The sequence below is a fragment of the Hydra vulgaris genome, chromosome 01, assembly GCF_038396675.1.
Source record: "Hydra vulgaris chromosome 01, alternate assembly HydraT2T_AEP".
Lineage (NCBI taxonomy): Eukaryota > Metazoa > Cnidaria > Hydrozoa > Anthoathecata > Hydridae > Hydra > Hydra vulgaris.
This window is the reverse complement of record NC_088920.1, coordinates 39,984,034-39,996,773: the sequence shown is the minus strand read 5'-3', so window position 1 is coordinate 39,996,773 and position 12,740 is coordinate 39,984,034. Positions and strand designations below refer to the sequence as shown.

General features: G+C 26.4%; 1 protein-coding gene across 1 annotated transcript in view; it reads right to left on the bottom strand.

Annotated features, from left to right (window-relative positions):
- The window catches only part of LOC100202416 (propionyl-CoA carboxylase alpha chain, mitochondrial), a 92,693-nt gene extending 82,773 nt beyond the window's left edge, over positions 1-9,920 (bottom strand). The window contains exons 1-4 of the mRNA XM_065788153.1: positions 9,658-9,920; positions 6,458-6,487; positions 1,759-1,806; positions 1,431-1,499 (exon numbers count right to left, since the gene is read on the bottom strand). Of these exons, the coding sequence (XP_065644225.1) occupies positions 1,431-1,499; positions 1,759-1,806; positions 6,458-6,487; positions 9,658-9,717 (207 nt within the window). The 5' untranslated portion in view covers positions 9,718-9,920. The remainder of the gene's footprint in view (positions 1-1,430; positions 1,500-1,758; positions 1,807-6,457; positions 6,488-9,657) is intronic.
- Positions 9,921-12,740: the final 2,820 nt, after the last annotated feature.

Sequence of the window (12,740 nt, the reverse complement as noted above, 5' to 3'; positions counted from 1 at the left end):
TAATTTTTAATATATAAATATTTAAACTTTTATCTGAAAGTGTTAGAATAAAAAACTTCTAACATTTTCAGGTTTGAATGAAACTTTATGCAGTTAAAACTCATTATAATATTGAAATAGAATTTAATTGTTATGCAAATGCATAAAAAAAGTTCCAGTTTTTAATTTTTGTTGCTTTAATCTTAATTAAAAAAACAGTAAAAAATGCTGTTTGCTGTAAAAAAAGTAAAAAATGCTGAAAAACAGCTGTTTGCTGCTTATGTTTTTTCATAAAAAACAGCTGTTTTACTGTTACCGTTAAACAGTGTTCAGAAACCCTAATAACAGCAAAAAAAGGTCTAAATAAGTTCATGTTTGATAAGTAGAAGGATATGAAATTTAATTAAAAAAGAATGACATAAGAAATAAGACCTTAATGACATAACTAATTTATCTCCAGAAGAGTAATGTTCCACAATCAAACAAAAACTTTAAATACTCATTAAAAAAAGGCTGTAATTACTTATGCTTATTAAATATTGGAAAGGACCAACCAACAAATGCTTAGTGGAGAACTAAACATGAATATTTCGGGCCCAGCTGAAGAATCAGATTTGTGGAATTAAATTTACAACAGGACCTGCAAAAGACAATAATGTCAATAACAAATAAATCAAATGATACTGTAATACAATCAATAGTAAAGTCAATAAATTAAACCTAGTTAAAAAGGAATTTTGAAAATTGGTTTATTCAAAAAAAAAACTGCTTCATTGGACATTTTTTTTAATGCACCTCTGATGATCAAACCAACATCAAGATCCACAGAATTTTGCTGGATCAATTAAGACAAAAAAAGCTTTTGATTTGAACACATTTAATTCTATACTTTTCCTAAAATACAACTTTTTAAATATATAAATATGAACGACCAATATATAATATAATTATATAATTTAATATAATATAATTAACTATTGACTTAAAATCCATTTATTTTGTTTATTGATATCCTACAACAACTTATTACTGTTTTTAAAACATTTTATATTAAAATTCTTTAAATAAAATTTGTAAACTTTTTAGTATATTTCTTTATTTTTACGGAGAATATATTTTAATAACCAATTATTTCATAACTTCTTCTGCTGCTTTAGTTGCAATTATCTATGTTGTAGACCTTGATTGCATGTGTAAAATAAGAGTAGACAACTCTAGAGGTGGCTACATAATAAATTTAGCCAAATTGACATAATATTTACAAACAACAAATTGACTTAAAATATTTTGAAACAAACTGCTTATTTATTTATTTTAAAGGCTGTAAATATACTTTTGACAATTAACTTCTATAATTTACTGAAGTAAAAAAAACATTTTTTAATAAGATAAAATTCCAACCATAAAAAAAAATCAAATCTTTTTTAGAGATAATATATTTAAATACTTACAGCTTGTGCATCTGCTTCACTGTAAACAGCTACTGTTTTTATACCAAGTCTTTTACATGTATTCATTATCTTTAAAAATATAAAATTGTGTAAAACTTGAATAAAAAAGACTCATTAATTGATAACAATATAAAAATTATATAGTTAAGATAAAAATTATATAGTTATTTTTTATATTTAATTTATATAATATTTTTTATATTTAATTTATATATTTAAAGTTAAATATTTCCTAAACAAACAAAAAAAAGCAGCAGAATGATTTCTGATAAGTGAAAGAATATTTGAAGAATTTTGAAATCATTCTTAATATTGTAACCTTACTTACTCGACAAGCAATTTCTCCACGATTTGCAATCAACACTTTTTCAAATGGCTAAATAAATTGATTTTAAAATATTAGAAATTGAAATGTAAAAAGTAAATGAACTGAAATCTGAAAAACCATCTCTTACTCAGATAAAGTCAAAATACAACAGTTGTAGATTTTGTTGTTACTAGTACTACATGCACTACTATATCTCTTACTACAATTAAACTGTAGAGATAAACAACAAAATACTATAGATATAGTATTTTGTGGAAGTAATAATACTTTGCAAAAATTTAAAGTAAAGCAAGGTGAAGCTATTGATGGATTTTCTTTTACTACCCAGTTAATAATTGATAAAAAATAATGATTGAATTTTTGAATCACATCAAATTAATAAATGTAAAAACATGAATTCACTTTTTTCAAATATAGGGTTTAGACTAGCATTGTTTGCCGATGAACAAAACTTACGAAAATTTCACATTTTTATCTTCCGTAATTAAAACTTACGAAAAGAAACTTGCAAAAAAAAATCATTTCAAAAGTATTTGCAAAAAAAATACTTGCAAAAAAGTTCCTTACAGAATGAGCATTTCGGAATGTGCATGCACAGAAAAGACTCAAAAGCATTCATAAAACTGTTGAAAAAACAACAAATGTTATTAATTTTATAACTATGTTTGTAAATAATTCTTTAATAATTATAAATATATACCTGGTAATTATAAATATATACCTGGTATATATATATATATATATATATATATATATATATATATATATATATATATATATATATATATATATATATATATATATATATATATATATATATATATATATATATATATATATATATATATATATATATATATATATATATATATATATATATATATATATATATATATATATATATATATATATATATATATATATATATATATATATATATATATATATATATATATATATATATATATATATATTATATATATATATATATATATATATATATATATATATATATATATATATATATATATATATATATCCAAAATTTCTTTTTAGCACAAAAAATGTAAGTATTTTAATAAACAAGACAAACTTTTTAATTAATAAAACCATTTTAATAATTCTAAACAATACATGTATCTCCATTAATAAACATATAGTTTATATATATATATATTTATATAAATGGACTCTGGAAGCTGTAAGAGTTGGAAAATGTGTTCGTAAAAGAATAACTACCCCTAAAGTTGAGAGAAAAATCAAAGTGATGGCCCTCAATGATAGAAGAAGTTCTTGCAAAAAGATATCTATGGAATTACCAAGTCAGGACATTAATGTAAGCTGTAAAATAGTGAATAATGGCTTGTTAGAGAAGGGAATGAAGGCATACAGACCAAGGAAAAAGCCAAGACTCACGGACAAAATGAAGCATGCCAGGCATGATTGGGTTGTTGAGCATAAAAGTTGGACGGAAGAAGATTGGTCCAAGGTAATTATTAATTTAGCTTTTATTAGACCTATTATAAGATTTTATTCAGTTGTGTTTTTGAATGAATTTTTCTGTGCTCAAATGGCCTGGGAATACACCAGATATGAACCCAATTGAGAATTTTTGGGATATTTTGAAGGATGAAATACATAAAGTTCCTATCACTATAAAATCGCTTCCACAACGAGGCAATTAACAAATTATGCCGTGATTTAATCATGGGCATGCCCAAGAGAGTGAAAGCATTGAAAGCTGCTAAAGGTGGTCAAACCAAGTATTAAAAACTTTAATATACCTGGAATATATAATCTGTGACTATATTTTTCTGTGAAATAGATACTGTTTCCTGATTACGCATTTATATTTATTAATTTGTATGTTAATGTTGTTAACGTTGAAATTTGGTTTTTTATAATTATTTCAAAAAATTAAACCTTAAAAAGTTACTGTTACAATACCGAAAATAAAATTTTATTATAAATATTTTGGTATATAAAAATGATCTTTTTTAACAATTATATCATTTGGCCAACAAACTTTCTTTATAGACTTCAAACTGTCATTTAGCAAAAAGGCTTATTTCGCAAGTGTGACTTCCGTAAGCTCTACTTTCGTATGTAGCATAATAATTTTTATTTCATAATTTAACTTGCGTAAGGCTACATTTCGTAAGTAACATTTGCGAAATAAACGTCGCCGGGATTTTTTGTTTCGCAAAATTCAGTACAAAAAAAGCAACATTCCTGATTCTCAATATCCTTCCAAAAGAATTTTATTTTTCCAGAATTGTACAAAATCTTCCGGTTAACAACTCTAGTTTAGATCATGTCATCACACATCTCAGATTTTGCTGATTTTAATACAGTTAAGGGCACCTAATAAAATTATAAGAATTCCTTGAAACTTTTAGCCTCTGGCTCCAAGATGATCCTAAAATATGACCATTTTACTTTTAGCAGATATTTAGACTCCTCTTGTCCCCTAAGAACTGCTACATTTATTTAAAAGTTTCAAGTTAAATAACTTTAAAAATATTTGATCTTTTTAGTTGAAAATTTGTACCAATGTATTTTTAAGGGTGACAAATCCAATAAAATGATCAGATATATAAAAAATTGTTATTAAGTACCTGTATTTATAAATTTAAATAAATTTAGGCAATTTTTTATATACCTGTTTTTAACGCCCAAGAAACATATGTGGCCTTAATGGTATTTTAAAATTTTTTTTACATATCTTTCTATATTCATTAAACTTTTAGAAAACATAAGGATTTCAATCTGAAAGTATATGGGTTTCTATATATAGAAAACGAGGCACAGACCCCACTTTTTTGTAGCGAAAAATTGAGATTGATATTTCTCTAGACAAGCTGGAGTTCTGAAACTTTTGGGATTTCTAAAGTACTGATAAACGTGCATATTAAAATTGTTTCCAGGGCCGAAGATATTGGGACGGGAGGAGCTAGGTTATCTGCCCCACTTTTTTGTAACAGAATCTTGCATTAGATTTTTCATAACCTTCCAGACAAACCGGAGCTCTGAAAATTTCAGAGTTTGTGTAGTCATGATTTACATGCGTTAAAATTGATTCTAGGGCGTCTGCCCTAAAAAATAGTAAGTACTCTTGTAGTCTGATTAGACTACTAGAGGGCAACTCCCCTCTGGTAGTCTTACCAGAGGGTCCATGGAGCTGGGGCACCAGGGGCCATGCCCCACTTATTTTCTTTAAAAAAAATTTAAAAATAAATTACAAAATAAAGAAGTGTCAGTTGTTGTTATGATTCAATTCAAAAAGTAACATCAATGATACAAATTGTGTTGGTAATTAAAACACTTATTTGTTCTAGATGGCAAGAAAAGTTTGTTAAAAGGGCCGCGCAGGTTCATAAACATTGCCATAACATCTTTAACAGATGACAAACTTTCATTGCCATAACATCCTTAACAGATGACAAACTTTAACAATCTGCTATCATGAAAAGATTTCAATACAAATAAATTTTGTTTATCCTACCAATCCAATGAAATTTGCCAACACAGTATTTACACAGGATAAACTCACCAAATTTTAATGCATAAATGTTAGTTTGCTGATTAGTTTGAAAATTTTAGATACCATAAAAAGAAAAAATGACTAGTATAATAACATCTTCACTTGTTTGTTTAAAGCTAATAGTATCTGTAGATTATGGGTTAAATTGATGATAACTTGATGATAAATTGATGATAACTCCTAGTTCCAGGAATTGTTTTACTTTTTAAATCTTTTTATGATTGATGAATCTTTTAAATCAATTTAAATCCTTAAACCATTTCTTATAACAAAAACAATTACCCAATTTAAAAAATAAACTAAAAAACAAAAGAAAAAAATACTAGCTAAAAAATAGTACATGTTTAATTTTATTTCATATTAGCACCACTTTGCTATTTTAGATTTTGTTTGTTTGTTTTGTTATAATGATGGATTTTATCAAAAAAATGAAAAAACATTACCATTTTTAAACGACATCTTATAAAGAGATTATTTTTTTGTAATTAAAAAAAAAAAATTTTTATGGATACAACTCTATTATAATTTTTTTTGCTTAAATTTACGCTTAAAGCAATATAGCTCTTGCAATCTCTTTATTTATAAGTTTTATTTTGCAAAAAATAATAGTATAGAAAAATATTCTTTTATAATAGTTACTTCAGCTTTATATAATTAAACGATTGTGCGATATCAAGAAAGTAAAAACAGAAATTTCCTTATAATAAAAAAAAGAATTTTGATTAAAAAAGTTATTTTGAAAGCGCAATGGCATATATGTTTTAACAAATGATACTTGGAAACTTAAATCTTTGTTTGTCACCAGAAAAATACGCTAGTAAAGTAACTTGAGTTTTTTCTTCGTAACAAGTAATATTTTTTGTTTGTTAATAACTTTTAAAAATTAGCAAAATCTGAGATATAGGGTGACATTTTTAAAAAATTTTGTGTCATTTGACACAGAAATTTTTAAAAGTGAATTACCTTATACTTTTTTTAATTTCTAAACAACTTTTCAAGTTACTTTAACTTTTAATTCAAAAATAATTTTTTTTTATTTATATACAATATAATAATAATAATAATAATAATAATAATAATAATAATAAAAATAATAATATTACTAGTAGTAATTTTATTAATAATAATAAATCAACTACCAACATTAAACATTACCTTGTCTTTAGTGTTAGGACATGAAGTAATCTGAAAATAGTAAAAAAAAAAAACATTTAATAATCAAAAGTATTATTATTTTTTTTTTATATAAAAAAATTTCCTCTAGCAAATTTTTTCAGAATGATTTCTATTTTACCAAAAAAAATAAAACAAAAATAATTTACTAGAATTTCAACCTTATCTAACTATTTTTAATGTATGAAAAATCTACCACAGCAAGTTCAAACATGTAACACATCTTTTTTCCACTTTTCAGATAATGATAAAAGAACATCACAATTATCTATATTTAAGTTAAAATAGTGTGTTTTTTTTCGATTTTCCAAGATGGGTACAAATTACGTGCGAGGACTTTAATATTGTAACAAAGTCCAAAAATAGTTTTGTTAATTTTAAAAGTTCAATTAAGCATTTTATAAGAAAATTCAATATAACATTTTATTAAAAATAAAGTAAAGCGTTATATGATGGTATAACCTAGTATGTCCAAAAAGATTATTTTCTTTAATTTCCATGGTAGAAGATATTGAGGAATGTTTCTTGTTGTGTAATCTAAGAACAAAAATGCATGGTTTTTTGATGGCATTGCTATGGGTTCTCCATTAGCACCTTGCCATTTTTTTATCAGTAATTTTATGGGTAATAAGAAAAATGGATCCAATGGGAAATTTAATGGGTAATAAGAAAAATAGGTCAAATCTTTTAATAAAGTAGGAATACATGGTTAAAATGACTACCACAAATATAATTACAAAATCAGACCAAATTGCGGATAACTATAAGATAGTTACCGGCAATTCAATTATTTTTCCTTAAAGCTTTTTTACACAGCAAAGAAACTATGTGAAAAATCTCAATGGAAATTTATAAATGCAAAATATGTGTTCTGGTAGAGGCAACTTTATGGGGAGGGGGGAAGTTACACACACACACACACACACACACACACACACACACACACACACACACACACACACACACACACACACACACACACACACACACACACACACACACACACCTTCCCCAAAAGAAGGTGATTTTTAAGAGATAGTCATTTTTTTGACATATTTAGTCTGCTAGTCCGATATTTAACACAATTCAGTCTAGTGAATTTTAGTTTTGCGGACCTTTTCTTTATATATTTTAAGGAACTAGTCAGTACTTTTTAAGGATTCACCCCCTCCCTCATTTTATTCGCAGAATCGCCTCTGTGTACTGGAAACACACAAAACAAACTCATGTCGAGTGGGTGATTGCAAAAATATTAACAAATAGGAAAATATCTTATATGCTCAATATACATTAAAATCATGTGTAATTAAATATTAAATTAAAAAAGTTCAATTACACCCCTACTAGTGTTATTATTAGTGCATGCACAGTTCAAAGATGTTTTGTCAAGGATTTTATTCTTTGACTGTACAGTACTGCAATAAAACCCGAAAAATATTACTGATCACCTCAAATTTTGCAAAAATAAGGATTAGACTGTTAAAGTTTGGCTATAGTAGGCACAATATATATAATGTTTTATAGAGTGACTTCTTTGTTCTTTTGTTACAGTACAAACAGTTTTGTTAGCCATTCAAGACGATTTTTTATAATTCAAATAAGCATATATAATTTATATCATTGTATAGAGCTTGACTTGACTTAAAAAATGAGAGGTCATTCGGTATTTGAAGTTAAGCAGATCCAAAGTTATTGATTTTTTTGTAGTGGAAAAATTGATGATTTTTTGACGTAAGGTATAGGGCTTAAGTATGGAAAATTTGCAGTGTTATGGCATCGGAAAAGTTAAGGAATTATACTTTCACTTACAATTTTATTTTCACAACTTAATCAAAACAAACGCAAAAATCAAAACAAAAACGTCATAAAATACGCGAAGTATGAAAGGCACACAATTTATATATGCAAATTCTTAGTACTAATTTTTCATGAAAACATAAATAAATAACTGTTTTAAAATGAGAAAAGGCTGTAGTTGCCATTTACACCTGGAGTCTTTCAAAAAACACTTTTTTTTTCTATATAAATCAACCTAAAAATGTTTTTAAATGCTGAGAACTAAAACTTTTTGTATGAATGTTCAAAAGACTCCACATTCCATTAGATTCCTCATCTTTTTTTTAATATATACGGAATTTTATAAAAATTGGATATTTTTTAGTACTAAGGAAACCTTACCTCCAAAAGCTTGGTTATAAAAAAACGTTCCTGCTTTAAGTTTTTTTCTCAAAAGTGGTCTCAGTATATGGATAATATTTAAGTGAAGCCATAAAAGCCATAGTACTTTCTATATGTGGCTGGAAAGAGGTTGAGTAACACTAACTAATGCAAAAAATCTCAAGTTGCTTGCTTAACTATAAAAAAAGATATAAGAGAGTAAAGTTTATGAAAATTACATGTTTTTCGTCAAACGTCAAATGTTTTTCGTTGAGCCGTGCTATAAATATTGATCTGATATTTTTGGCTTCAAATGTATGTGAAAAATCTTGGTAAAAAAAAGCTTTTATTGTATTTATTGTAAATTGTATACTAATTTCACTGATTTAATGAAAATAAAATATTTATAAGAACTAGGGTTTGTTAAAACATCACTACCACATCCAACCCTAAGATACACTTATCATACTTGTAGTGATTTGAAATAAAATAATAACAACATTGTATATAAAAATTAGCTATTTCTTACAAAAAAACACTTTTGTATACAAGTAATATGCAAACAATAGTAAATGTGATGTTCGGGACCCCCTTTTATCCCCTGTATATGCCCGGCGGTTAACAGCCAATTGAATTTGTAGTCCCATGTTCCTTTTGATACCAAGTTATGAGCAATAAGTTAAGAATTCACAAAGTTATAACAATTTAAAATAAGAAAAACCATATTTTGACAGCAGTTTTTTTTCAACAAATCAATATATTCAAAATTCATCACTAAAAACTTTTATTTCATAATTGATTAACTTTCAAAGTTATTAAAAGTTATTAAAGTTACTTTGATAACTTTTTAACCTTTAAAATACTGTAATCAAGCCTTTATCAATGATATATAACAACCTAGTATTTGGTTAGTTCAATAATTTTATTCCACATATCTACCTTACAACTTTTTATATAGTTTCATACTGTTCAAAATATTTATTTTTCATTTACAAATATATTTGATAAATTGACAATTAACTTACCAGCCTTTTAGTAGCATTGTTTTTACAAAACCAAGACTTTAGCAAAAAACGGCTTGTCATTTTACAGATATTTTAGTTAGAGTTGAAATGACAAAAGCAAAAAATAGTAATTTAGACACGTCCCTTCGCACTTGAAAACAAACTTTGCAAATGATAACAACGTTATTCTGATATTTCGTCACGACTCAATTAAGAATAGAAAAACCCGATGTTTAAGAATAGAAAAGCACGTGTTTATTAGACTGGGCTTTTTCAAATTTTGTGCGTCTCAGCACGTGTTTTGTTAACATAAAACTTTAGGGTTAAAGTATCTTATAAAATTTTTACTTTCTTCATATTTCTAGATTTTCAATGTTTAAATGTTTAAAAAAAATTTTTAAATACTAGTATTCAAATTCAATTGGGTTGACTTCGGACATGTTTAGAGAAGTTATGGATATCAAATAAATTTTTTTTTATTTTTAAGTTATGCTAATTGCATTTTATATTTTAAAAATATGCAAATTGGGCTGTCCATTAATAATGTCAACTAGGGATGTACCGGAATTCCGTTCCGGCCGGAATTCTAATATTTCAGGCCGGAATGCCGGAATTTATTTTTTACCTTTTTTTTATTTTATAGTATAAATTAAATTAAAAAATCATTGTCCTACAGGGCAATGAAGAACTATAGGTAAAGCTAGGTAAAAAATACAAAAATCCTAACAAACACAATGTAATTTTATTCTCAGTAATCAATTATATCGGGATATCTTGAAGTTTTGGAATATTATGGTGCAAAAAGAGTTGCTATCCAGTTTTTCGACACTAGCTCTTCATTCATCAAAAATGTTACCCGGCTCTGTTACCCGCCTTTGTTACCCGCCTCTGAGAATAGTCTCATTTTAAATGTTACTTCAATTTTAAATAACTAAAAAGTAAAGGATGCCTAGTACTGTAAATATTTCAAATTTAACCAAAATGGAAAAATAGAAAACAAAGAAATAATTTTAAATATAAATATTACTCAGGTTAAAACTTTCAATAAAAAAAATGATAAGAAACAAATAAAAACAATATATTAGATTTAAATGAAACAAGAATCAAATTAATTATCTGTTGGGCTCCCCAGTAAGACATGAAAAAGACGTTCAAAAAGACGCCTAAAACGTTCAAAAGATGTTCAAAATACGTTTGAAACGTTTAAAAAACGTTTAAAAGACGTCTTATATACGTCCCGTGCCCACTGGGTAAGTACTTTCCGGCTGGATATACTTAGCAATAACTCAAGAAATAACACCCTATAAATAAAATTTCGGACAAATTTTAATTCCATTTATTATGTAATTTAATTCATGCACGCAAAAAACCTTTAGACTTATTTGAAAGAGGATTTTATAACCTAATTAAATTTAATTTAATTAAGTTAAAAGTATTATTTAAATATTGAAAATAAAATGGTCAAAGTAAAGGACCTCGAAAAAATTATGGAAATTTCTTTCCAAAAAAATCGAGAAAAAGGTAAAGCGTTTGTTGCTAAGCAGTTTATGGAATCCAAATCAACTACTTACGATAAAATCGTAAAATTGGAGAATGGATCTCTAAAAAGAAAAGTTGGAAGTGGTCGAATCACTAAGGTAGCTACTAAAGAAAATATTCCAAAGATTGCTGCATTTTTTGAAAATAAGCCAGGGTGCTCCCAAAAGAAAGTAGCTCAAGTTTTTAACTGTAGTCAAACTCGAATTTCCCAAGTATTAAAAACAATGACTAACATTAGAACTTTCAAAAAAATAAATCGTCCAGATCGTGATGTCGTTAATTGTACGAAAATTATAAAAACTTGGATTTTGTTGTGGATGATGAAAGCTATTTTACCTTAAACAATAGCACATTAGCTGGTAATGATAGGTTTGTGCCGCAGATCCTTCTCAATGTTTTGACCAAGTAAGATTTGCATAAAAAGTACGAAGACAAGCTCCTAGTTTCTTGTTGCATCAGCCCCCGTGGAATAAGCCCTCTTTATAATATTTTTATGTTAATTTTTTACGTTCTCTTATTGTAAAAAGGCGTTTTTATAATACTTTACGTACTCTGTTTTGTAAAAGGCTTCTGACGATAAGATCATTTGATCTTCTTTTAGAAGCCTTGTTTGTATTTGAAAAAAATATGTAATTTATATATATTACGTCAAATGTAAAAAAAACTTACGGAAAAAAAATATATATATTCATCACAGTAAGCAGGCAATCAACCAGTACACTTATAAAGAGATACTAGAAAAAACTTTGCTTCCTCTAGTATTAGAATATTATAAAAAAGACAACGAGTTTATCTTCTGGCCTGATCTATTTCAATCACATTACGCAAAGTCGGTCATCAACTTTTTTAAATTGAAAAAAATCAAAGCTGTACCCAAAGATATAAACCCAGCTTACGTTCCAGAAGCAAGACCAATTGAAAACTTTTGGGGTGATTTAAAACGGCTAATGTACAAGAATATTTGGAGAGCTAAGAATTTGGTAGAGCTTGAAGCAATAATTAGACATTGTTATTCAAAGATGAATAAAGAAATTTTCCTTACTCAAGTAAAACATCTTTTAAAAAAACTTTATAATATTACTAAATATGGTATTCAAAATAATTATTTTATTATATTTATAAACTAAGTATACTAACATATTAACAGTTAAAATATTAAATAATAAAACTTATTAGTTCATAAAATATTTATTTTTAAATTTTGTCCAAAATTTTATTTATGAGGTGTTACTTAACAAATTAATTCAAAAATATTTTATAATGAAATTTATTGTATTAAAGTTTTAAATCAGTTTGTAAAAATTTCAGGGAACGCTTAGAAGGTAATCGAATTTTTTGAGAGTAGGTTCTACCATGGCCTGAATCTTGCTTTCAGTGACCTTTTTCTATACTGCTATCCATATTTGCTTTTCAACAAGATTCCTTTTGGAATTGCCCAGTAACTTTCGATAACGCGCTGCTCAGGGCAGTTTGGAGAATTCGCATCTTTTTCTTTCAATAGTTAGAGTCTTTTTGAATTACCTCAATATGTCTCCTACTGGAGATTTAACGGCTCAACAATTTTG